We start from the raw sequence: 23,935 nt of genomic DNA on the forward strand, positions 1-23,935 counted from the left end.
GGCATTTATAATTTGATGAAAATGTTCATTCCTTAGCAAGGATTTTCGAAATATTTTACTGGTGAACTAAAGGTTCAATATTCAGAACATAGTGTTCCCTCTATTGAACTATGAGTGAACTAAATGTAGCAGAAGTTGAATAACCCACAGCCGTCTATATAGAGGGCTTTATACTTCAGAAGGCTGTGAAGCATCCCATCGTTTAGTAGAGAAAGTTATATTCATCGAAAAGTTTCCTTTTTCGAGCATTAGAAGAAATCCTTAATTGCATAATAGATATCTGTTGAACCATTTCATTATTTAATTTTTTAGGAAAATCACGATTTGAATTTTCTGCGTTACACCTTTAATGTGTTTCTGAAACCGCATTTTCTATCTTGTATATATCTTCATGAAATATAATTCGAGCAAGATAAAAAATTCGAGCAATTTTTTTTCAAGATTTATGTTTGAGTATTTTTAAATTCCGAATAAAATTTTTGTCGAAAGATATATTAGATTTAGGTTTAGATTATATTAGGATTTAAAGCTGAAGACTAAAAAAACCTTTTGCCAATGATTTTCGAGCTGAACTCTGATACTTTATAGAAAAACTATTACCCCATAACTTCTTACGTTTTTGCGTTATGATGAAAGTTCAAATCCTTTCTTTCTGGTTGTGCCCATGACTTTTTCTTTATGATAATGTGTCACTGAGACTGTATTAATCAGAAAATAAATTTCTTTCGATATCTCCAACGACCTCCGTAGGCGTCTCCATGATCCCGATTTGGAAGGAACATTCTGTATAAGGTTGGTATGATTCATAATCGCAAATTGCCAACTGTTGCATTCGAGACCAGATAATTTTCACAAGTTTGATCAATAAATTGTTCACCGAAACGTTACGCTAAGAGATTTTTCCGAGAGTCAAAGTATAATAAAATCAAATGCAATGCGTTTCAAATGTTTCTTCTCGCACAAAAAAAAAGATAAGGGTGAGTTCAATTTATTTTATTTCCATAAAAGCTATCTCATAAAGATGTAGGTATTCATCAGAGTGTTTCTGCCCGAGAATAGTAGGTATAACTCAGTAACTTCAACCTTTGAGAAATAATTTTAAGAAAAAATGCATCATCAAACTCCAATTTTCGCGTTATCCATTCACCCACTGTAACTACTTTTGCAACAAAATTACTCCTTAGTGTTACAGTATCATCTAACATCTTCACAAATATAAAACAGTGCCTGAATGAAAATAAAATAAATTTTGATATGAATAGTTGAAAATCGATATTGAAATCAATCATATATACACAGAGTGTCTCAGGATTAATGGGAATAAATTTGGATTTGAGTTCAGATTTTCAAAATAAGACGGAATGTTTTCATGGAGATGAACAAATGAAATTTTGCAGAGGTATTTTTCGAATAAAGATGCGTCACTAATTTTCTCACTCAAAGCTAAAACAGGGTTAATTCGACAACTATTTTTGGTATTCTACCATAACTTTTCACAGTCTTCGAATATCAACATCAAAAAAGTTTCTATTCCTCCTATAATAAATTTTGTGATTGGAAAAAACAACGTCCATGAATTCTTCATACTAAGTAATCAAATGTATGTAGAAACTAGCTTGGCAAGCTGACACTTTTCTTCATACAGAGTAAGTAAAAAGTAACGCCATTGTATAAAGATTACTACATTACTAGTGTCTTTATACATTGCTAACTTAGAATTTTCCGGTGGAATTGTATTTCAAAATACACCACTCCTTATGTAGGTATATTTGAGGAGTTTATCATACTTTTCCTTTAAGGAGGAAAAGGGTAGTTCAGTTTTTTTTTTAATGGCAATTTCGTGCCAGAAATGAATTTACTCTTTGTTTCTTAGGAAGATTTGGTCATTGATGGGGTCTTTTATAAATCCTTCATTATAGGGATGAAATTGTTAAACTCATTGAATTCGAATTTTTTATGCATTTTGAGGGCACAGTTAGTTCTATCGGTGAAAAACACCGCATATTTTATGCATTTCGTTGTTTATTTGAGTTGGTAGGGTGGTGTTTTAAAGCCAACCTGTAACTTGGAGACGTCATGTTGTATCCGAATTGTCAACCATAAATGACAACGATCTTTTGACAGGAGGTAAAATGTTCCCGATTGCTGTCGATGAAAGAGATCCAGAAAAACGAAAACCACCAGTGCTGGGATCTGCTGTCAGAAAATGCAAGAGCATCAGCAATGAACTGTGTTACAATGCTGGACAGAAAACATTCGAGAAGAGTCCAAATGTAGGCGATATTCCAGAGGGTGAGTTTTTTAAACAACATTGATGAAGTGGAATTAGTACATATGGAAAAGAAAATGCATGAAAACAATTTTCGATTTAGAACTTTCGAAACAGAATAATAATAATAATAATAAAGTCTTACACTATTATTACTTCACAGACTTCTTTGTAATATAGATCTTTTGGTAAAACTTCAAGTAAAAAATCAACCAATAGGATAGTATTGAATTTATATTGAAAAATAGGAAAATTACTATTCTACTGATTGAAATTTCGTTTTACCTATTGACAAAAACATACAAATCTTCACGTGAAAATACATGTCGATTAATATTAAAAAAAATACATTTGTAACTCTTTAGAATAATAATAGATTCCGATGATCCAGGAATAGTCTTCACCCTTGTGGAATTTCACAATTCCTTTCATTTTTCTTGAGACATACTTCATTATAATTCCGAATGTATCAGTATCACTCCAGATCAGTGAAATTATAAAGAGTTGCTGGAGATTTAAGAAGTATATTCGCATCGTCTATAAACAAGTAACTTCACACACCTGAAGAATCTAGGGTGATAGTGTTGTACAACACTGCTCCTTGATAAAAGTCATGAAATTTAGTTCATATACCTTTTCATTCTGAATATGATACCCCTGTGTTCAATTCCTTCAATGATAAACGGGGAATCAACTAGAAAAATGGGCAATTCATGATAATATTTTGATTCTTTTCGTAAATTGAGGTTTTAGATCATTTTTTACTTCAGCCATACATAAAAACAAAAAGTTTTAAAGATCTTATAGGGCGTAAAATATTTCATTTCATGAATTGTCATTTTCCACAAAGAAATCACTAATCTGCCTTGAAGGAAATGAATACCTATAAAAAAATTATCATTCGTTTAAAATATGATATTGAAATTCTTCATGCAGATGCCTGTATAAAATTCTGTATCTTATAAAGGGTGCTAAATAAGGGTAAGTTTGTGTGTTATAGCACATTTAGGATGAACTGCCGCCTTCGTATTTTGTAGTTCACTCTTTATGTTATTCTAGCAATATAGTAGTTGTTGGATAAAACAAAAAACTTCATATTCATCAAAGATCTTTGAAATGATGTGTGCCAAGAAAAAATGGAAAGTTAGAAAGGAGGCATAATACCATATTCATATTACTCAGAGTATAAAACTCATATGTCGACACACTCTACTTTTTAATGGCGCGTACTGGCGTAGCTATCATGAAATTTGGCAGTGCCATGCATTAAATTCGAATAATTTTAGTCATTGTCTATACTACGCCACTGTTTCGAACCGAACTGAGTTCTGTCAATTGAGCTTGACCTTACCACCTTCTACGTCATCACTCCTCCAATCGGCTTTGAATTTAATTGCGCCTTCTTTCTATATCATCTTGCCTCGGTGCCCTAGGTCCACAATATTCACTCAAAAACTGGTAGGGTTAGCTTTGGATGCAGTTTGGCTCAAAACAAGTCATTCTGTGAACAAAAATTCACAGATCCGAATGTTTTTGGAGATATGTATCAATTGTAAAGGGTGGCATATATTTTTGTATGTCTAAAGATGCTCGTAAACTTCTTTTATAGTAGATATATGGTGTATCAGCTATCAAAATAGCCAGCATCACTAGCTTGAAAGGTCTACAGTTTTTTATTTCATTCAACAGCATACAAGATTTAGTGATGATTTTTACATTAATCCAACGTCCCTATTTCACTATTCATTTAAAACTTAATTCGTTTTGAACAAATAATTTCTTTTGTAATTTCTCTCTAAAGATAACGGAGTCTTGAGAAAAAAAATAATTTATCCGGAGGTATAGTATACGAAGCGTGAGTCATATAGGGTGGAATTTCGAACTTATATTCTGGTAGGCAGATATTCAGAGTGGGTCTTTGACTCCTACCAATATTTTGACAGTATATTCTTGAGATCAAAAGAAACACTTTCTTCCTTTATCATTTTGTCCGAATTGGCTCGGTTTAAAATATACAGGCTGTTGAAGAACCATAAATTTTTTTTATTTCTAGTTATATCTCACTAACGGTTTTATCAAATGAAATGAATTTCGGAATATATAATAGTTTTTCATTTACTTGATGAATCTTTTTCGAACACAAGATCACCCACGTCTTCCAGTTTTTTCATTATGACAATTACTTACCATAAAAATACCAACCATTCAAAGAACCCAACTCTTGAAGCTAAGTTGGACGCTATTCAAAGAATATTAGAATCTTTTGTAAAATGAAAGTAATCTTCATATTTTCTCGTATAATGCATCGTTTTCGAGTAATCTGATGTTCAAAAATTAAAAAGTATCTGAGAAATTTGAAAAATTGGCCACTCTAGCTGAATACAACTTTGTTTTAAAGATCCATAGATGTATAGTGTCACAGATTTACCAAGTTATTCTGAAGGTAATTCTGTTTTTGCAGGCACAGCTCATTATGAAAACTTAAAATGGCTATATCTCTCTTTATCAAGGCTGAATCGAAAAAAATGGTATAAGAAAAATGTGTTTCTTTTGACCTCAAGAATCTACTGTTGGAATATTCGAACGAGTCAAAGACTCATCCTGTAAATTATGGTGCAGGGCAACACGACCTAAATTTTGTTGATTGCCTTCTCAATTCAAATTCATTTCTTTCAGTTTTCTGATTTTCAAGAAAGAAATTTCAAATTTCTTTGCAGGCGACTTCTGTAGAGGGATGTATCTAAGCAGGGCCCGGTATTCTGCTCTGAGTTCAAACTGAAGAATGATTGGAAGTAATGAAAAGATTCACCTGTATCCCTCTTTTTTCAGACATACCATCCCCTCCACCATCACCATCCCCGCCAAAATCACCGAAAAAACAGCCCAAGAGGAGGGAATCGATGTTCGAGTACAAGTCAGAGGCGGCTCGCAAGGTGGAGCAGATCGCCCGGATAAGGGACCAGCGTCGTCAGAAGCAGGCGGACGAGAGGGCGCTACGCGAGCAGATAATCCAATGCGAGCAGAACCACCCCTATTGGGAGTTCGAGCAGATGATCGGCGAGTTCAAGAGCGGCAAAGAGTTCCATCCGCTGCGGGAGACGGATCCAGTGGTGGAGAACCAGATAACGGTGTGCGTGAGGAAGAGGCCGCTGAACGACAAGGAGCACCACAAGAAGGAGATAGACGTGATGAGCGTGCCGACCAAGAACCAGCTGATAGTGCACGAGCCGAGGCATAAGGTTGACCTCACCAAGTACCTGGAGAACCAGCTCTTCCGCTTCGATTACGTCTTCGACGAGTCCTGCACCAACGACATCGTGTACAAATTCACGGCTAAGCCCCTGGTGAAGACGATCTTCGAGGGAGGAATGGCGACCTGCTTCGCGTACGGACAGACGGGCTCTGGAAAGACGCACACCATGGGTGGGGAGTTTCGAGGTTTGTATTTTGAAAAATTTGTTGTTGAAAGGCATATCGCACTGCAAATATTTATTCTTTCTTTAACAAAAAGGAAAATCCAGAAAATATTCTCCAAAATACCAGAAACTTTTAGCTGAAATAGAGAGAAAACAAAAGCAGAAAAAGTTAAAATAATAAAATTAGATTCATTATGTCAGATTGACCCAAAATTGACAACTCAATTCTAAAAAGATTCGGAAACTGCATGAATAGCTGTAAAACCATCCTGAAATTTATAAATCGGACAATGGTTAACCAGATGATTTATGGTTTCTTCTGGTTCCCCGCATTCACAACTAGGGCTTTCAATTGAATTCCACCTCAAAATCATACTATTGCAAACTCTGTGACCTACTCTTATACGATTCAGAATCATATTTCCCTAGGAAGATCAAAACCAAGAACAGTAACTAATTCTTTGTTGAAAATAATGCACGTATTACATTCAGACTGCCACAGGTCCCCTATATTCGAGTTAAGAAAAGAGTTGGACCATAAAGGTTTACGCGACTTCAGTCTTGGAATCGTATTTTCTGGAATGTAGGATAGAATTGGAAACGTGTCGGGATAGGATTGGAATTAAGATAAGATAAGATTTATTTAAGATAAAAGTTACAATGTTACGAATAACTAAAGTATTCCTTCAAATGAAATCAAAAGTAAAGAATCTGCTATCCAGCTGTATTTTCCTTCCAATCTTTAGCCCCATTAAAAAATTCTTCAACATTATAGGGTTCTATGTTGAGCAGCATTTGTATATTTGTTTCTTTTCTTATAATTCTTTAGTCTAGTTTCATTCTATATTGTGTCTGGCATTGTTTTGAAATATTTTATACATTTGTATTTGGGTGCTTTCTCTGAAGATGTTCTTCTGTGAATTGGATATTTTAGATTTGTTTTCCTTGTGTTATTATTATCTTGGATGAGTTCAATTCAAAAAGGTTCTTGTTTTTGAATACAAAAATCAGACATTCCTGTATGTGCATTGCTGTAATAGTCAAAATTCAATTTTCTGTAAATTTTCCTCTGCATGTTTCTCTGTATCCCATTTTGAGAATAATTCGGAGTGCTCTTTTCTGGAGGATGGATATTTGTATTGATTTAGAAGCATGGCCATAAAACATGATTCCATACCTTGCTTTCGACTCAAATACTGCATGATATATAGATGGTTTTCATACCTCAATTACACTCAGCCACTGCCACTGCCACTCGCGCTGCCGGAAATATTTCCCGAAATACTTCTGCGGCAGTATCGAAGGCAGTGAGTATTTACACTCTGCTCCATCATTTCTCTCGCGGCCAAGTTTCGGCAATGACGGATGAAGAGATAATTGCAGCCTCAGCGCTGATTTTTTTTTTCGCCTTCAATTCCTCAATTGGAATATCCCCCATATTCCGACTGATCCTTTTCCAGGCGTCGTGAACCTTATGTTTGATTTTATGGGCTTTGTCGCTTTTATCCCATATCACCCTTTCACCTTCTATGAGTTCTAATAGCATGATGATTTTTTCATTGTTCCACTCTGTCGTGGACATTTTTCCCAATAATATTGATTTGATATATTATATTGATTATTTTCGAAACCCTTCGCCGCTTACGTTGAGAGCAGCAACCCGGTTGAATGTAAACACGTACTGCCGCTCGCACTGCCGGTCCTTTGACTTCCGCACGAAAAACCGCCAATTTAGGGAGCGTAGGGCAGCGCGAGTGGCAGCGGCAGGAGCAGGAGAAGTGTGGTGATTACATTCTTATGCTGCCCACTTCCCTGCTCACTTCCCTGCTCTTTGCGGCTGAGTGTAATCGAGGTATCATGGAGAAGTTATCCAGATATCTCGTTAGTACACTTAATACCTCGATTACACTCAGCCGCAAAGAGCAGGGAAGTGAGCAGGGAAGTGGGCAGCATGAGAATGTAATCACTACACTTCTCCTGCTCCTGCCGCTGCCACTCGCGCTGCCCTACGCTCCCTAAATTGGCGGTTTTTCGTGCGGAAGTCAAAGGACCGGCAGTGCGAGCGGCAGTACGTGTTTACATTCAACCGGGTTGCTGCTCTCAACGTAAGCGGCGAAGGGTTTCGAAAATAATCAATATAATATATCAAATCAATATTATTGGGAAAAATGTCCACGACAGAGTGGAACAATGAAAAAATAATTATGCTATTAGAACTCATAGAAGGTGAAAGGGTGATATGGGATAAAAGCGACAAAGCCCATAAAATCAAACATAAGGTTCACGACGCCTGGAAAAGGATCAGTCGGAATATGGGGGATATTCCAATTGAGGAATTGAAGGCGAAAAAAAAATCACTTATGGCCACATTCCGACCACTTCTGAGGAGAAAAATCCAGTCCATTAAGTCTGGATCAGGAGCAGATGATGTTTTTCAACCTATATGGCTGCAATTATCTCTTCATCCGTCATTGCCGAAACTTGGCCATGAGAGAAATGATGGAGCAGAGTGTAAATACTCACTGCCTTCGATTCTGCCGCAGAAGTATTTCGGGAAATATTTCCGGCAGCGCGAGTGGCAGTGGCAGTGGCTGAGTGTAATTGAGGTATAAAGAGTAGCAGACTGAGGCCAGGCTGCTTCACAGATTTGAAATATGTTCCTCCCAACTCAGTGTATCATCCACGTAAATTCCCAAAAACTTCGTGAATGAAGTTAGTTCTTGTGTTCTTGCGTTCTTGCTGTTTTCATAACCTCCTTTGGGGTCTCAAAAGTTGAATATGTAGATTTGAACAGTATTCCATTAGTTTTCCCTTCATTCATATGCAGTTTATTTTTTAAAAACCATGTTTTGATGTTTTCTACCACTTCTGATGTCCTCTGTATCAATTCATTATATTCTTTTGCTTTGATAAGAATATTTGTGTCATCTACATAATTTGTCAAAGATGCGAAGTTCTTATTCCTGATACAATCTTCAATATCATTGATGTAGATAATGAATAATAGTGGCCCCAAAATACTTCCTTGTGGTACTCCTAGTTTCAGTTCTTCAGCATCTGATAAAGCTTGCCCTTCAGGTTTCTCTATGTAGACATATTGTTTTCTATTGTGTAGATATGAATTTATTCCAAGAATTCATAACCGCAGTCTGTCTACGAATATGAGGCGGTATAATGTTTGAAAGAACTGGTAACCATTGAATAGATGAAGATCTAATAGTTCCAGTAATAGTTCTCATGGAAAGATTCAGCTGTGCATCGATTTTTTGCACATGAGCACTATTAACCCAAACAGGTCAACAATATTCAGCAGCCGAAAAAACCAAAGCTAGGGCTGCCTTTCGAAGAGAGGCTGCATCAGCACCCCATGAAGTACCAGCTAGTTTATGAAGGATATTATTCCTAGTTTTTAACTTTAGACCCAGATTTTCCAAATGGGCTTTGAAATTCAGCGAGGCATACATCCTTTCAGATATTTAGGATTGAAGTTATGTTCCAAAAAAGAATTACCGAAAACTACACTCAACTTTCTATATTTTTGATGATTATTCAAATGGTAACACAAAACCTCGGTTTTATTTGGATTAGGACGCAAACGCCACTCGGAAAAGTAATTCCGCAAAATTTCTAAATCTCTAGACAGATTATTCTCTATGCATCTAAAATCAGAATGACGGAATGCGAGGGCAATATCATCAGCTTAAATAAATTTCTCAGAAGAAGTCGTAGGGATATCACACATATATAAATTGAAAAGAAGAGGTGCTAAAACTGATCCTTGTGGAAGACCGTTATTCAAAGTTTTGAAATTACTACTGTTATCATCTACAGAAACACGAAACCTTCTATCTGACAGCATGTTTTCCAGTAAGCGAACCATCTTTACACTCTTCAGATGAGTATAAAATTTGAAATTCAAACCGTCCTTTCATACTGTGTCATATGTGGCAGATAAAACTGCAAATGCTGCTCCTGTTTTCGATTTATTATCGAAACCTGTTTCAATGAAAGTGGTGAGGCTTAGAACCTGATCACAGCAATTTCTATTTTTCCTGAAACCCCCCTGACAATTTCGAAAAGCGTCTTCTAAAGTTGATTCAATCCTGAAAAGAATTAGCCTCTCTAAAATTTTAAAAGGAACACTCAATAAACTAATTGGTCGATAGCTACTGGCTCAGAAGTTTTTCGATTCCTATGACTTTCGCTTTTAGGAACTGGGCGGGAAAATTGCCAGTATTTAGAATCAGTTTGGTTTTCGTCCATGATTGAAATTCAAAAATTAAAGTTGTCAGGAATTTGGACAGTTTTTTATTTTGAGAAAATAAAAAACTGTCCAAATTCCTGATAACTTTAATTTTTGAGTATTTAGAATATTATTATAGAAAGATAATAACCAAGACAGCTTTTTTGCCTAAATGCTTGATGAATTCCGGATGAATTCCGTCGAAACCTGCAGCTTTTCGAGATTTAGAAGATTTGATTGCTGCTTTTAATTCATCTATATTGAATGGATTAGAGATGACATCCACGGCTGGAGTTAAGGTCCTAAAATTGTGTAGTTTATGTCTTTCTATTTGATTGTGAAATTTGAACCAGAATCAGAAACATCAATGAGGCGACGAGCAATGAGTTTAGGGTCGATCTTAGAAGATGAGCAGCCTCACCTAGTTTCCTCAGAACAGCCCATGAGCTCCTACTAGTAGGCTACACTGCTGAGTGCTGCCGCGTTTGGAGCAACAAAAGGTGCGACGTCATTATGCTAGCTAGAAATTTCTCATGGATAGCCGTCATGAGAATTACTTTGTTTTTGCAGGCTTGAAGCACAAACTACCCACTTTATATTCTTGAATATTAGGTCTTAAGGTCTTCAGTGAAGTCCAAGGATCCAGTTATAGGTGAAGTTTCCTGAAAATTAATTTTTACCTTTCTTAAACTGAAGACGCTTATGCAGCTCGTATCTGACTTTTTCTTATTAGAATACTGCACAAGGAAGGATTCATAATGGTGTTCAATAATAATGGTGCACAATAAGGAACTTATGTAGTGGAAGTTTAGTAAAGACTAGTAGTCTTTATACAATGACGTCGTAGTTAAAAATCTTCGAATATCCATTCTTCAGTTAGTGAGAGTCTTATTGTTATCCTTAGATTTCCGTAGTATCCGAAGTCATATCGGACTTCCGGACTTCGTATCATATATTCTGTTCTTTTTTCAATTATGGAGTTTCAAAAGTATCGGCCACATCAATTCAATATCGTCTGTATATATCACCTGTGCTTCGTGACACTTCGATAGTAAGGTAACAATGGCACGTCCAGCGTTTTCACCTGTATAATTCTAGTAGGATGTTGCACAAAAACCTGACTCTGAAGTTTTTTCACGTATTTCACCTCCGCAGTCCGATATGGTCTAGTGGCTAGGATACCTGGCTTTCACCCAGGAGGCTCGGGTTCGATTCCCGGTATCGGAATATACAATTTTTGATCTTGTCGATCCAATGAGAGATATTCTAAAAAATATTTCTCAGAAGAAAGGGCAATGACTCCCATAACCCCCTCACTGGAACCACCCTTGTTGATACAGGGTGAGTCTTTGACAAGGACAAACATTTTAACAGTAGATTCTTGAGATCATAAGAAACACTTTTTATCTCTACCAGTTTTTCCCATTCGGCCCTGATAAAAAGCAAAGATTATATAGGGTGATTCATAACTATTGAGACATAGGCTAAGGGCAGATTGTTTGGACCAAAATATGGCGATAGGACCAAATATACCTCAATGAAATATTGCTGTGGAAAAAGAGCGTTAACTTGAATTTTTTATTTATTATTATTTATTTATTTTATTTATTTCTTTCGACGATAAAGCATAATTAGAAACAATGTAACATAAAAAGAAAAAACTTAAATTAAATGTTCTACGTAGCCTCCTCCGACTTCTATGCCTTTTCTAATTCTTTTAATAAAGGACTTTCGAACTTCGAAGAAAATATTGTTTTGTCCCCTTATAAAAGATTCAACTTTAACGCCCTCTATCTTTTCCACAACAATATTTTATTGAGGTATATTTGGTCCTATCGCCATATTTTGGTACAAACAATCTGCCCTTAGCCTATGTCCCAATAGTTATGAATCACCCTGTAGAGTTAGGTACCTAACTCTATAATCTTTGATAAAAAGATATAATCATTTTGAATTTTCATAATGTGCTATGCCACTCCTGAAGAAATAGAATTTCCTTCAGAATAACAAGCTAAATCTATAACACTACCTATCTGAGGATATTTTAAATAGAGTTGTATTCAGCCTAAGTACCCAATTTTCCGAATATCACTGATTATTTTTGAACATCAAATTACTCGAAAACGGCGCATTATGCGAGAAAGATTGAAGAATGCTTTTATTTTACAAAACGTTCAAATATTCATTGGATGGCGTCCAACTCAGTTTCAAGAGTTGGGTTCTTTAAATTTTTGGTATTTTTATGTTACGTAATGGTCATAATGGGAAAACTGAAAAACGTGGGTGATACCTTGTGGTCGAAAAAGATTAACCAAATAAATGAAAAAATATATTCCGAAATTCATTTCATTCGGTAAAACCGTTTGTGAGATATAGAACTAAAGTAACATTTCCTTATGGTTTTTCAACAGCCTGTATCTTCGAGACGATTCGGAAGAAATGATAAAGGAAAAGAAGTGTTTCTTTTGACCTCAAGAATCTACTGTTGAAATATCAATTGATTCCAAACAATGTCACAAAACTTTACTTTTATTTTGTCGCTCAGGATGTTTGATTTCTGGTCTCAATAAAGTCGATATATTGAAATTCAATACAAGGAATAGAATCCGATTTTCGCGCCCTTCAATTATACTGTTATTAAACAGTTTTTCGGTAGTGACTGTACGTTTTCAGCGCCATCTCATTGTCAAATGTGTTTTCACTGGCCAATAAAATGTAGTCGTTTTTTGGCAAGAGAGATACGAGGGCGTTTCCTATCTTGAATTTCAGAACTTTTTCATCTTATTACCGATCTTTGCCCCCTGGGACAAGAGAATTTCTGTTAGACATCCTTCAGTTGTTGATCTTTCGTTTGGCAATATGCAGTGATTCACTCACGATATATCCGAAGAATAATGAGAATATCAACTTTTTGATATAATAATATTCATAACAGGGGCGAATACCTCATAGATGGTTTTTGTAAACAAATCCGATATGGTCTAGTGGCTAGGATACCTGGCTTTCACCCAGGAGGCTCGGGTTCGATTCCCGGTATCGGAATTACCTTTTGTGTATGTTTGAATCACAGATTATTTTGGAATAATCCGAATAATAGGTCTTCAGTGACGTCCAATGAGTTATCCCGAAAATTATTTTATTGAATACCCAAAGCTATGATTCTGTTGGTGAAAAGCTTAAAGCATAAAAGTTTGATTGTCCGATCAACCATTTGACAGTCCCTCGATTTCTGAAACCAAATCACTGATGACTGAAATCTTTTCATTTCTGAATATATTGAAGAAGTAGCCAATTGAGAATAATTGAACGGACGTATGAACATAATTTGATGTGAGAATGATATTCTGAATGTTCATGACTGAATTATCAATTGAAAACAAATTGGCGTCTATTCGTCGATCAAGCGTTGATTCCCCGATCAAGCTTTATGAAATCCGGGGTTAACGCAGTGAATTGCTCAGTTGCCTCACCAAATACCAAGTCCGATATGGTCTAGTGGCTAGGATACCTGGCTCTCACCCAGGAGGCTCGGGTTCGATTCCCGGTATCGGAATAAAACTTTTTGATTTTCCAAGAAGAATTTTTTCACCTGAAATTACTCAAGTTATGTTAATTTTTATTTCTAGGAAAGCAACAAAACTTCAAAAATGGTATATATGGCCTGGTAGCAATCGACGTTTTCAACTACATCAACCATCCAAAATACATCAGAGAAGACTACATTGTATCTGCCAGCTTCTTTGAAATATACGGCAAATTAGTGTTCGACCTGCTGGCCAAGAAAAAACGTCTCCGCGTCCTGGAAGATGGCAAGCAGCAGGTTCAAGTAGTGGGACTAACAGAAAGGGTTGTATCCAAGGTTGACGACGTGATCGATCTCATCCAGAAGGGAAGCTTAGAGAGAACTTCGGGGATGACCTCTGCGAACTCAAATTCATCAAGATCTCACGCCGTCTTCCAGATCATCATAAGAAAGAACAACGCCAGAAACATAACTGGAAAATTTTCGCTCATAGATTTAGCTGGCAACGAAAGAGGCGCTGACACCTTCAATTCTAACAGGCAGACAAGACTGGAAGGTGCAGACATCAACAAATCCCTGCTGGCCTTGAAGGAATGCATCAGAGCACTGGGAAAAAAGGGTTCACACTGTCCCTTCAGAGGCAGCAAACTGACGCAGGTCTTGAGAGATTCCTTCATAGGAGAAAAATCCAGGACCTGCATGATAGCGTTGATCTCCCCAGGGGTTGCATCAGTCGAGCATTCGCTGAACACCCTCAGATACGCAGACCGGGTGAAAGAACTGGTAGCGAGTGAAGATTTCGTAGATGATAACTACTACGCGCAAGGAGAAGACCTGTTGAATGACTTGGAAGACATGGAGGAGGAGAACGAAGACGAAGAGGAGGAAGAGAGCACCAAAGGTCTGATGGACGAGATAAATGCTTTGGAAAACAACGTCTTGGAAAACAACAGATTGGTGATAGAAAGCTGTGCGCACTTTCATCGCATGGCATGCGAACTCTACAACAACAGCCAAGAGAACGGGCATAGCAAGCAGACTTACGCCAGAAACTGGAAGAATTTACTGAGAGAAATGATCGATATTCAGAGGGCGGCCTTCATAAAGGCCTCGGAATTTTGTAACGTTCTGGAAGAAAACTGTATTCCATAATAACCTCTAATCAATTAACAGATAAATTATTCAAATTAAAGGGTATTCTTTCATAATTTGTAATGTTGCCTGTATCTTCTCTATTTTTACAATTTACGATTGTGATATAGTCAGTCCAGATAGCTCGAAAATGTTTTATATATTGGAGTCGGCAGTCTCGAGATTTTCAAAAAAAATTTATGAATTTATAAATTGTCTCTTTCTCAAGGTATGATTATTTGGTGAAATATACGATGAAAATTTCTCTATTGATGAACTCGATTATTATTGTTGACTGACAGAAACATTTAATCCCTTCTTGTTCCTTAGCATCACACTCAGTGAACTTGAGCAAATTGTAACTCAGACTGAGAGGCTTCAGGGTAGAACTGCGTGTGGTACCCCCTCCAGGAAATTATTTTTAATGCTGAGGTTTAGGTGAAAATATTCAATCAATATTATCAAAATTAAATTATGTTGTTAAACACAACATTGAGTATATACAGATAGGTATATAAACAAAAATAATTAATTGAAACAAATTCTGCCTCCTCCACGATTCTGAATAGATAATAATTACAAGTTACTCAAGTCTGTCTCATGATGCTGTGCTTTGTAAAGTTAGTTGTCTGAAATATCATCTGGTTTAAACATTGGAGGTCACAGCTTACCTGTTATTTATATTGAGTAAATGTAGAAAGAGGATTTAAAATAACATATTTTATTTCTATAATTGATGAACAGCATATCTGCTAATAACGTTCAATACTTAATGGAAACCTCTGCAATCGGTTAAGATGTGTTTAAGAAGACATAAGGTACCACAATATACAATATTGACTCTTTCAATTCATTTACAATTTCACAAGTGATTGAAAGAAATCAACGTTTTGGAAAACATCATATTAATTGAATATTTTACAGCAACTTTTTTTTCATTCACATTGAAAACTAAGTAATTCCGATAGAAGTATACTATTAAAGAAAGTGTATCACAATCTTCTCAAACTGAATTATCTGAACTCTTCGTTTCATAGCAAAATAAACCCAACATCAACATAGAAATTGAAATGTATAAAAAGCGATTTTGAAAATTTACAAAAATTGATACAGATACAATATTTTTAACAAAAGATATTTCATTACTAGAAAAGCCTGATTTAAAAATATCTGCATAATTTCAATATACAGGTGCTCACCCATATTTTGTAAGGAAGCACAATTAAAAAGATTTATCAGTTATATCTATATATACATATCCCAGAGGATAATTAAAATTACTTTCAATTATCTATTATGCAGTGCCAACAAAAGTTGATAGACCCAAAATTTTCACTGGTATCTGATACTAAACTATTTCATTCAGTAGACCAAAGTGTGATCGAAGTATCGAGAGAGGTTATGAAATTTCAAAATATATGAACATTTGAGTAGGAATTTTTAACTCGCAAATAAAATGAGTTGGGCCATAATTATCTTATCACCGAGTATCATGAAATGCTCAGTTATTTGTGAAAAATGCTACTTACAATAATAATGTTTGAATAAAATAAATATTGCAATGACTGAGTGAAAATGTGCATAATAAAACTAATGATTAGATACATCGAATGAAACAGTGTAGTACGTTAGTTGTTAAGAAATAATTTTGGCAGTAAACTCTTGAGTCCGATTAATTTTAGTACTGTTTAGAACATTCACATCAATCTCTTCTGATGAAAGTCCTTCCCCTGAAAAAAATGAGCTCATTCAGTTAATAATGCCCTTGATCAACATATACAACTTATCTAATACACGATTCATTCAAACTAAAAATGTTAACAAATTGCATTGTTAACAACACACAAGGCATCTACCAGGAGGGCCCATTAGAAGTTTAAGGAGAAATATATAAAAAAAAATTTCAAACATATCTAATTATGTTTGAAATTTTGTACGAAAATCAAATGGAGCTTCTTTTATGTTTTCAAACATATAACAATATACTTATGCTCATAACTGATGAAAATCTACTGAAATGATTGCAGAATATAACTTACGTAATAGTTTTCTTATCTGTTGACCTACTCTCTGGCCTAGCTCGGTTTAATACCTTCAGGAACTCTGATGTTTTAGCCCTCATCCTGCTATGAATATAGGCCTTTGAACACTTGATGTGATAATGGAGGTAGTGACGAAACATATGTATCAAGTTTATAGTGTTATCACGAGTATTGCGGGCTGTATGTCTGGGAAACAAAATAAATGTAACATAGCCAACGTTATTATCTACTACTGCATTAGTATTCTGAAGCTCCCTAGGTGGTTCCCTATGACTAAATAACACAGGGGGAGCTGTCTGTGAAGCTCTCAAACCTTCCTTTAGTTCTTGCATAAAAACCTTTCCGATAACAACATCATTCTCATCTCGAAATCTTGTAGAGAAAACAACAGTTACACGATCAGCTTTTGCCTCTACATATCTGAAAGATTGTACATTTTAAATGAGTAAGAATTATGAACATCCCAATGATAAAAAAAATCCATTATCCTTTACTTACAAGGTCTCATCATCTCTATAGTTGATAACAGCTCTTTTATGACCCTCTTCTCCTTTCTCTTGAAAATCAAAATACTTTTCGAACACTGATGCAAAACAATTTCTTTTCAATAAACCAATTTTTTTCACAACTTCTTGCCAATTCTCCGGTATATCTTCAAGATTTATTAGAAGAGTTACATTGAAGTTATCTTCAGGTGTTGTCAATAGAGAACCATACTCCTTTTTTAATAATTCATCGGCACCATGTTCTTGTAAGTCTTTGTAAAATTTAAGAGCAATGCTCACCTGTAAATTTTCAAGGTTTGAAAATAACCAGCCGTAAGTTACACGAAGGGCTTACCCTTATTTTTGACTTATCACCATTAGGATTTGATATATGATATAGTACTCCATCAAAATCAGCTACAGTGACATCAATTGATTCATTTTTTAGTCTGAAAGATAAAGCCAGTTCTTCAAATAAATGGATACATTCGTGGTCATTTAAAAGATAGGAACATAATGGTGACTCATATCCAAATATTTCATGTATCCTCAAACGGCTTGGGAAGTAATTGATATTATATAGGCAGAAGAAAAATTCGTTGAATCATTCACAATGCAAATTAATTTACAGCTATAGCACATAATCCAAAGAATATTGATAAACGGTAAAATTAGATATTGGAAAACTTACCCAGCCTGAGCATTTTTAATTTTCACTGTAAGCGTTTCTTCGACTAGCCTATTGTTTATTTCTAACAAAATCATGATTTTTCGCCTAGAATTAAATATTTCTATAAGAATTTCATACAAATTTAGAATACATGGGAGGTGTTCAGTAACTATCGTTCGGAAAGCAGTTAGCTGTCCGCTGTCAAACAAAATGAAAAGCCGATAAATACGGGAATTATCTTATCAAATTTGACACATAAAATTTGTGGACAGTGGACGTGAAAGAAAATATGAAATTTGGATTTTCTTATTTTGCATTTCGTAATTTATAACGCAGAAATAGAACATACAGTTGATTTCCCTCGAAAGAAATGTTTGTCGTTTGAAATTTTCTTAGGTTAGGGTAATTATTTGTAGCGGCAATTTGGAGTTTGATGAAGAAAAATCTCTTTACTGAATTCAGAATTGGATAAATATATTCTATAAAACGATCAAATTCTCTCACTAAAAAATATAACTTGTGGTCAAAAAAATGAACTTAACAAATTGGATTTGAACTCCCTAAATAATTAAATTCGCGCATTGAAATGCAATTTATAAGTTTCAATCACTTTCAAAATTTCAGGAAGAATACTCATGTGTTGCAAAAATATAGGCAGTTTATTTTTAAGTTATATAATAACATTATTGAAATAATTATATACAAATCTACAAAATCAAAGATTCTCAGTTTTCACAAACGCTTCTGCAGGTATTCTGCCTTGGCTATTTATTTCGTTGAAGATTGTTGTTGCCTTCTCAAAATTCCAATCAGTTTCTTGTAAACATCTGTAAAATAAAAATCAGATATAAAATTATAAACAGTAAAAGAGGTTGAATAAATTTAATAACAAAAACAGTGTTTTACTTACTTTGTTGCCCATTCCACGTTCATCCCAGAATGTACCATGAGGGCTTGCAACATCTGCTGCTTTGTGTTGTCATCGATTGTGTTAACCACAGGAGTTACTGGGGATGCAACTACCACTGGAGAGGCCCCCACTGCGGGAGATGAAACTGTTGAAGGTGTAGCTGCCACTGTGGAAGAATTTGCTATCGCGGCAACTGGTGTTGGAGTTGATGATTTTAATGCCTGTGAAAAGATTTACTTCAAATATTCGACCTCAGAAATCCTTTGTATTTATCTGAAATATTAATTCCATAAAGTGACGTTTTAGGTTATGTAAAACATTCTGATGTCACAAATTCTTCACCCAATTGACAGAATCAAAAAGTCATAAATATGCCATTTGAATGATTTCAAATTTACCCACCCTTATCTGTTCTTCGGTTGCATTGGTCACATGGAGCATCTCATTACTTATACAAAATCCCGAACCAACTGGAACAATCACGAAAGCTCTGGAGAACCATCGCACTGGTGTATTTTTGTGACCACCTTTCAATTCTTTGAAAGGACCAGCTACTTTAAAACTCATCATTAATGGCTGAAATTTAAATAATAAATAATAAGTCTAAACTGAGGAAGCCAATTAAATTTATTTCTTCAATTGGCCGGGTTATTGTGATGAAACAAAGGAAAATAACTCACATTGCATATTGTAAGATCGACTTGAAAATTCAACAAATCGTGGGAGGTCATCGGCATTTCTTTCAGAAAAGAAACAATGGAAACATTTCCTTGATTCAAAAGTTTGAATCTTCTGTCCGGATCGGACACCCTTAGAAGATTCCTATTGTCGGTGTTGTACCAATTGAGCCAATTTACACTTTTATCCTTGGTTCCATAAGGATATGCCATCGTCATTGAAAAAGTTGCTTTTTCATGGTAGGCTTGTATCAGCATTTGCCTATCATCACTATCAAATAATGTGAAATACTGTTCAAGAAATTGTCGTATTATCGATCCCGCATTGGAATCGCATAGAAACGTTTGAAGTGCTGTGGGCAGGGTACTTTCGTCAGCCAAGTCGAAACTAATCGGTGGTGGTAGATCCAATCCATCCTTTAGAAACAAATTTTTTTTCATTAAAACGAGAAATGAACGCCAAAAAAACTACTCACCAACTTCATAACTTTCGGAAACCTGGCCCTGACTTCACTGTTGAAAAAATTGACCCCAAGTGGAGTCGGGAGAATAATTATTTGTTTTATATGAACTCAAGATAGCTAGGATGGTTTTTGAATGAAATTTATGGATCAATTGAGAATAATAAACTAATGAACTTGATTAGAGATTTTGAAAGATTGAGCTTTGTCAATTCATTATTATTTGCTTCTTTGGATTACCCGATGATATAAAATTCAAACCGAAGATGAAAAATTTGTTTTCGCACTTCAGTCCAGAGTGAATTTTATGAATAATGAAAAATAGGACTACTATATATCAAGTTTTCAGGTACCTTGAAAAGAAGTTTGTATTTTTACCTGAGCGGCAGTATCAATATCCACAATGACATCATTACCCACTCATAAGGGGATTAAATTGCATTATCTTATTAATGCAAACTTTAATTTTGTGTCAAGAAAGAGGATGTTTCTGAGAATCATCCCAGTAGGAAAAGTTTTAACATTTCATTTCACTTCAAGAGCTCTTTTTAATTTTTTCTAATTAAATTCATAACTACCATGCCACTATATCAAAGGACTTCTATGCATCAAGATTGTGGTTTGAAGCTTGGGAATCCAAGAGAGTAAATAATGCAAATATTTGGAGCATAGGGCAGCTCCAACGCAAAGTCGAAGACTTACACCATGCTTCAGCTGTGTGATAGTAAAAATCTTGCATTACTTATCCACACGCTTGGTGATCTCAGTTTACACTTCTCTTCTCTCTTTATTAGATAACCTTCATCAACCAACCACAACGGGGAATATTTCATCTTTGAGAACAGATAACGGCAAATTAGAAGAATGGTAGTTTTGACTTCAATATACATGCTATCTTTAATAGCACAATCTTTTATTTTTCTATCAATTGAAGAAAAATGGAATGTGATAGTTTACGATTTACAACTAGTTATTGCAGAAACATCATTTCATGACAATATTTTTGTACTGCGTTTTCATTTTTTTTTTATTCTACTATTTCCATGAGCACATTTTTTTTTATTCGAAACTAACTCACATTCAGAAAACTTTGTTGCTATGTTATTTTCTATTATGATGATGACCTTGTGAATTTGATGTACATAAGTATGGGAATATTCAAATTTCGAGAAAAAACTTGATATATTCACTATCTTCAACTTGCATGAAGATATTCAAAGTTAGTAGAAACTCAGAATTGCAAATTCTTTCCAAATATTGATTGAATTCTGAAGTAGCGAAGCAAACCATTCTTCCACAGTTTCTACTTTTAAAGTTTTTTTTGAATGTTTTCCCAAGTTCATTAGTATCAAGTTCATGAATTTTGCAAGCTATTAGTAATAAACAATATTGTACCTCCTGGGAGAAGTATTCTTGCAACAAACAGAAAGTCTGACACTTTGCAAGCATTTATGTTGCAAGTGGATTGCAAACACTCACTCACCTTATTTGGAGGTTACATGATGAAAAATATCTCAAAATCAAAAAAGTCATTAATTATACAATAAACAAAGAACATAAAATAATTAGAAAGGGGTACCTTATATAAATAGATTTATCTTTGAATTTATCACAGAGAGGGTTACCATCTAAGAATAGTTCTACCAGTGGCAATCCCTTCAAAGAATCTAGCATTCCAATGTCCCTTATCTGAAAAGAAATGAGAAAAATTAATTGGAATCTTGAATTTCAGAAAATTATTTGTCTTTTCCTTGTTATTCAGAACAAACTCAACATGTTCACTATCAGCAAATGATGAATAAATGCTAATTGTAAATATTCTCAATTACTATTCTTCATCATTTACTGATTTTACATAACTATATTTTCAGGTTAGTCTAGGTCCCCAGTAAATACAGTGAAAAGAAATTTAGTAGCATTTGTAGGACACCATAAGGAATTGACAAAATCGTTGATTACATAGGGCAGGCAAAGCGTTTCTAGAACCAGTGTGGGTACAAGTTTGCCTTCCCTATGGTAACCAACAATTTTGATTCTAGTCCATTCTAGATCACAATTGAATGAATAAAAAATGAGGTGAGATGGTAAATTGAGGTTCGCATAAGGAAAATACCATTTTTCACAGTAATGTTACTGCGCCTATGTAACTCAAAAAATAGTAACTCAGAAACCAAGGTTTTTCGAATAGGGAGAACTCTCCAATTTCTTAAACAAAATACTTGTATGTCACCACTTGAATAACAAATAAATCAATAATTCAGCTATTTAAAATATCACCATGTGACTTAAAATATCAGAGGTGAACCAGAAAAATTAAGTTATACCTGTTAAAAAGCATAATAATAATACATGCCCAAAGTAAGATTCACTTACCTTATTTTGTCCTAAATATAAAATTTTAACTTTGTCTAGTTTGGAAGTGAATTTCTGTAAGAATGTTAATATTTGAATTTTATTATCATTCAAATTCAACGCTTCCAAGTCTGGTATATTCTCTGCGATTATATCAATAACTGCTAAAAGTATAATCGGTTTGAAGAGTGCACAAAAATAGTCTTGCAATAGAGGATCAGCATGGAATTTAGTCAAGTCCAAAGCCTTATTCACTGCGTTATATCTGCTAGCCATGGCAAGTTTCATTTTTTCTTTCAATTCAGTAGTAATATTTACATTTGGTGAGCCATAATTTACTTTTATGATCATTTTGAATCCATCCGGCATTTGAATGGCATGGTCTAAGGAATGGAGCTTTTCAGCAACTTTGAATTCATCTACATAGAATGTAGCAATATTTCCATTTGTTTTCCACTGAAATGAATTGAAATTTGACAATAAATATGCAAAAATGAAATAGAATCAACTTACCGATATTGGCCAAAATGTGAGAGGATTAAGATTATCTAAAAGTGTTTGTTGAATAAATTGTTTGTCATATTTATTTCCAAATGGCAGCTGAAAATTTGTTGACAATTAGAAGGAAATAGCTTTTGCAGTTGTTCACATATATAAGCTATTCTCTGAGAAATTTTCAAAAGAAGCTCCAAAATTTTTTTTACTTACAGTTACTCGGTACCAGCTAGTAGGTCCCTCCCATAGTTTCTTTTTGGAATGTTTAGGTGCGGGTGAACCAGACCTATTTCCCTTCTTATTGTATCTATTATTGGTTTTACTTGGTCCGCTGGCACCCATATCAATGTCAATATCCTCATCATATAAATGTGCCCTAACAGAAGAACTCCAATCTTTTGCATTTCCTTTGTTCTTCTTAAATTTTGAAGTTTTGAAACTGACTCGCCTTTCCCCACCAGAGGAACGGAAATCATGTTCTGGAAAAGGAGTTATTGTGTTCAAACAATAAGTTATCACGTTTTTTAATTGACGCACTTACCACTGTATTGGTTTTTCCATGAAGGTTTACCCTGAAACTTCTTCGACATTTTCGAACAATTTGTCTTTAGAATTGTTTAAAAAAACAAACAATATTTCGACAGGTTATATAGTTTGATCAGATGCACTTCAAATCCTTTATTTTTTCCTACGATAATTCTCACGCTTATTAGACCTGTCTCTTGTCGAAATTTCTGACCACAGATATCATGACATCAGAGACAAGAGAAAAGACAGAGACAAGACCTTTCTCTATGCATGACATGAAGTCAGAACGAGAACACAGAAAGATAGAAACCGGAAGGATTTACCATAGAATATTTTCCTTCTTCTTTTCCAGCTATAGGGATGCCACCTAATGGAGCTTTCAATCGAAAGCGCGAAATTTATATAACGTGCGTTCAAAAAAATTCGTCGTCAAGTAGGCTAAGGAATTTTGAACGTCGATATTTCGTGCCTAAACGTAATTCTTAGCTCGTGCTATACTATTTTCCAGGTGAACTGTCATTTTATAATAGCATTTTGGATTGTTGTTGAATTAAAATTATCAGCAAATTATAAAAATGGTTTTTACGGACGTGTGAAAGGCTTTTACTATTGAATCCTACTTCAAAATTGGAAAGAAAATTGAAGGAGAATGGAAATATTCTGTTCCGGCGACTTCATAGAAGCCTATGTTGCTGTAGATTATTAAGTATGAATTTTTCCATTGTACTGTTTT

General features: G+C 34.9%; 3 protein-coding genes and 3 non-coding genes across 6 annotated transcripts; 4 read left to right on the forward strand and 2 right to left on the reverse strand.

The window, feature by feature from the left end:
* Window positions 1–821: 821 nt before the first annotated feature.
* On the forward strand, window positions 822–14,853 carry LOC123316284 (kinesin-like protein Klp10A). Its single transcript, XM_044902276.1, has 4 exons — window positions 822–977; window positions 2,125–2,292; window positions 5,099–5,707; window positions 13,555–14,853. The coding sequence occupies exons 1-4, from the start codon at window positions 935–937 to the stop codon at window positions 14,601–14,603; spliced, it is 1,869 nt and encodes a 622-aa protein (XP_044758211.1). The 5' UTR covers window positions 822–934; the 3' UTR covers window positions 14,604–14,853.
* Trnae-uuc lies at window positions 11,084–11,155 on the forward strand. Its single transcript has one exon. It is a non-coding gene; the product is annotated as a tRNA-Glu (tRNA).
* Trnae-uuc lies at window positions 12,899–12,970 on the forward strand. Its single transcript has one exon. It is a non-coding gene; the product is annotated as a tRNA-Glu (tRNA).
* Trnae-cuc lies at window positions 13,410–13,481 on the forward strand. The gene has a single exon. It is a non-coding gene; the product is annotated as a tRNA-Glu (tRNA).
* A 434-nt stretch (window positions 14,854–15,287) lies between the features above and the next one.
* Window positions 15,288–17,996, reverse strand: LOC123316285 (probable actin-related protein 2/3 complex subunit 2). Its single transcript, XM_044902277.1, has 5 exons — window positions 17,801–17,996; window positions 17,465–17,558; window positions 17,123–17,409; window positions 16,622–17,044; window positions 15,288–16,312 (listed from the first exon to the last, which is right to left on the reverse strand). Exons 1-5 carry the CDS (start codon window positions 17,872–17,874, stop codon window positions 16,285–16,287), a joined length of 906 nt encoding a protein of 301 aa, XP_044758212.1. The 5' UTR covers window positions 17,875–17,996; the 3' UTR covers window positions 15,288–16,284.
* Window positions 17,997–18,419: 423 nt separating this feature from the next.
* Window positions 18,420–23,421, reverse strand: LOC123316283 (nuclear RNA export factor 1-like). The gene is made up of 10 exons (XM_044902275.1): window positions 23,216–23,421; window positions 22,888–23,153; window positions 22,693–22,779; window positions 22,201–22,635; window positions 21,407–21,516; window positions 19,843–19,879; window positions 19,370–19,783; window positions 19,092–19,265; window positions 18,690–18,910; window positions 18,420–18,606 (listed from the first exon to the last, which is right to left on the reverse strand). Exons 1-10 carry the CDS (start codon window positions 23,262–23,264, stop codon window positions 18,495–18,497), a joined length of 1,905 nt encoding a protein of 634 aa, XP_044758210.1. The 5' UTR covers window positions 23,265–23,421; the 3' UTR covers window positions 18,420–18,494.
* Between the last annotated feature and the right edge of the window lie 514 nt (window positions 23,422–23,935).

Source organism: Coccinella septempunctata, chromosome 7 (genome assembly GCF_907165205.1).
Source record: "Coccinella septempunctata chromosome 7, icCocSept1.1, whole genome shotgun sequence".
NCBI classification, from domain to species: Eukaryota; Metazoa; Arthropoda; class Insecta; order Coleoptera; family Coccinellidae; genus Coccinella; species Coccinella septempunctata.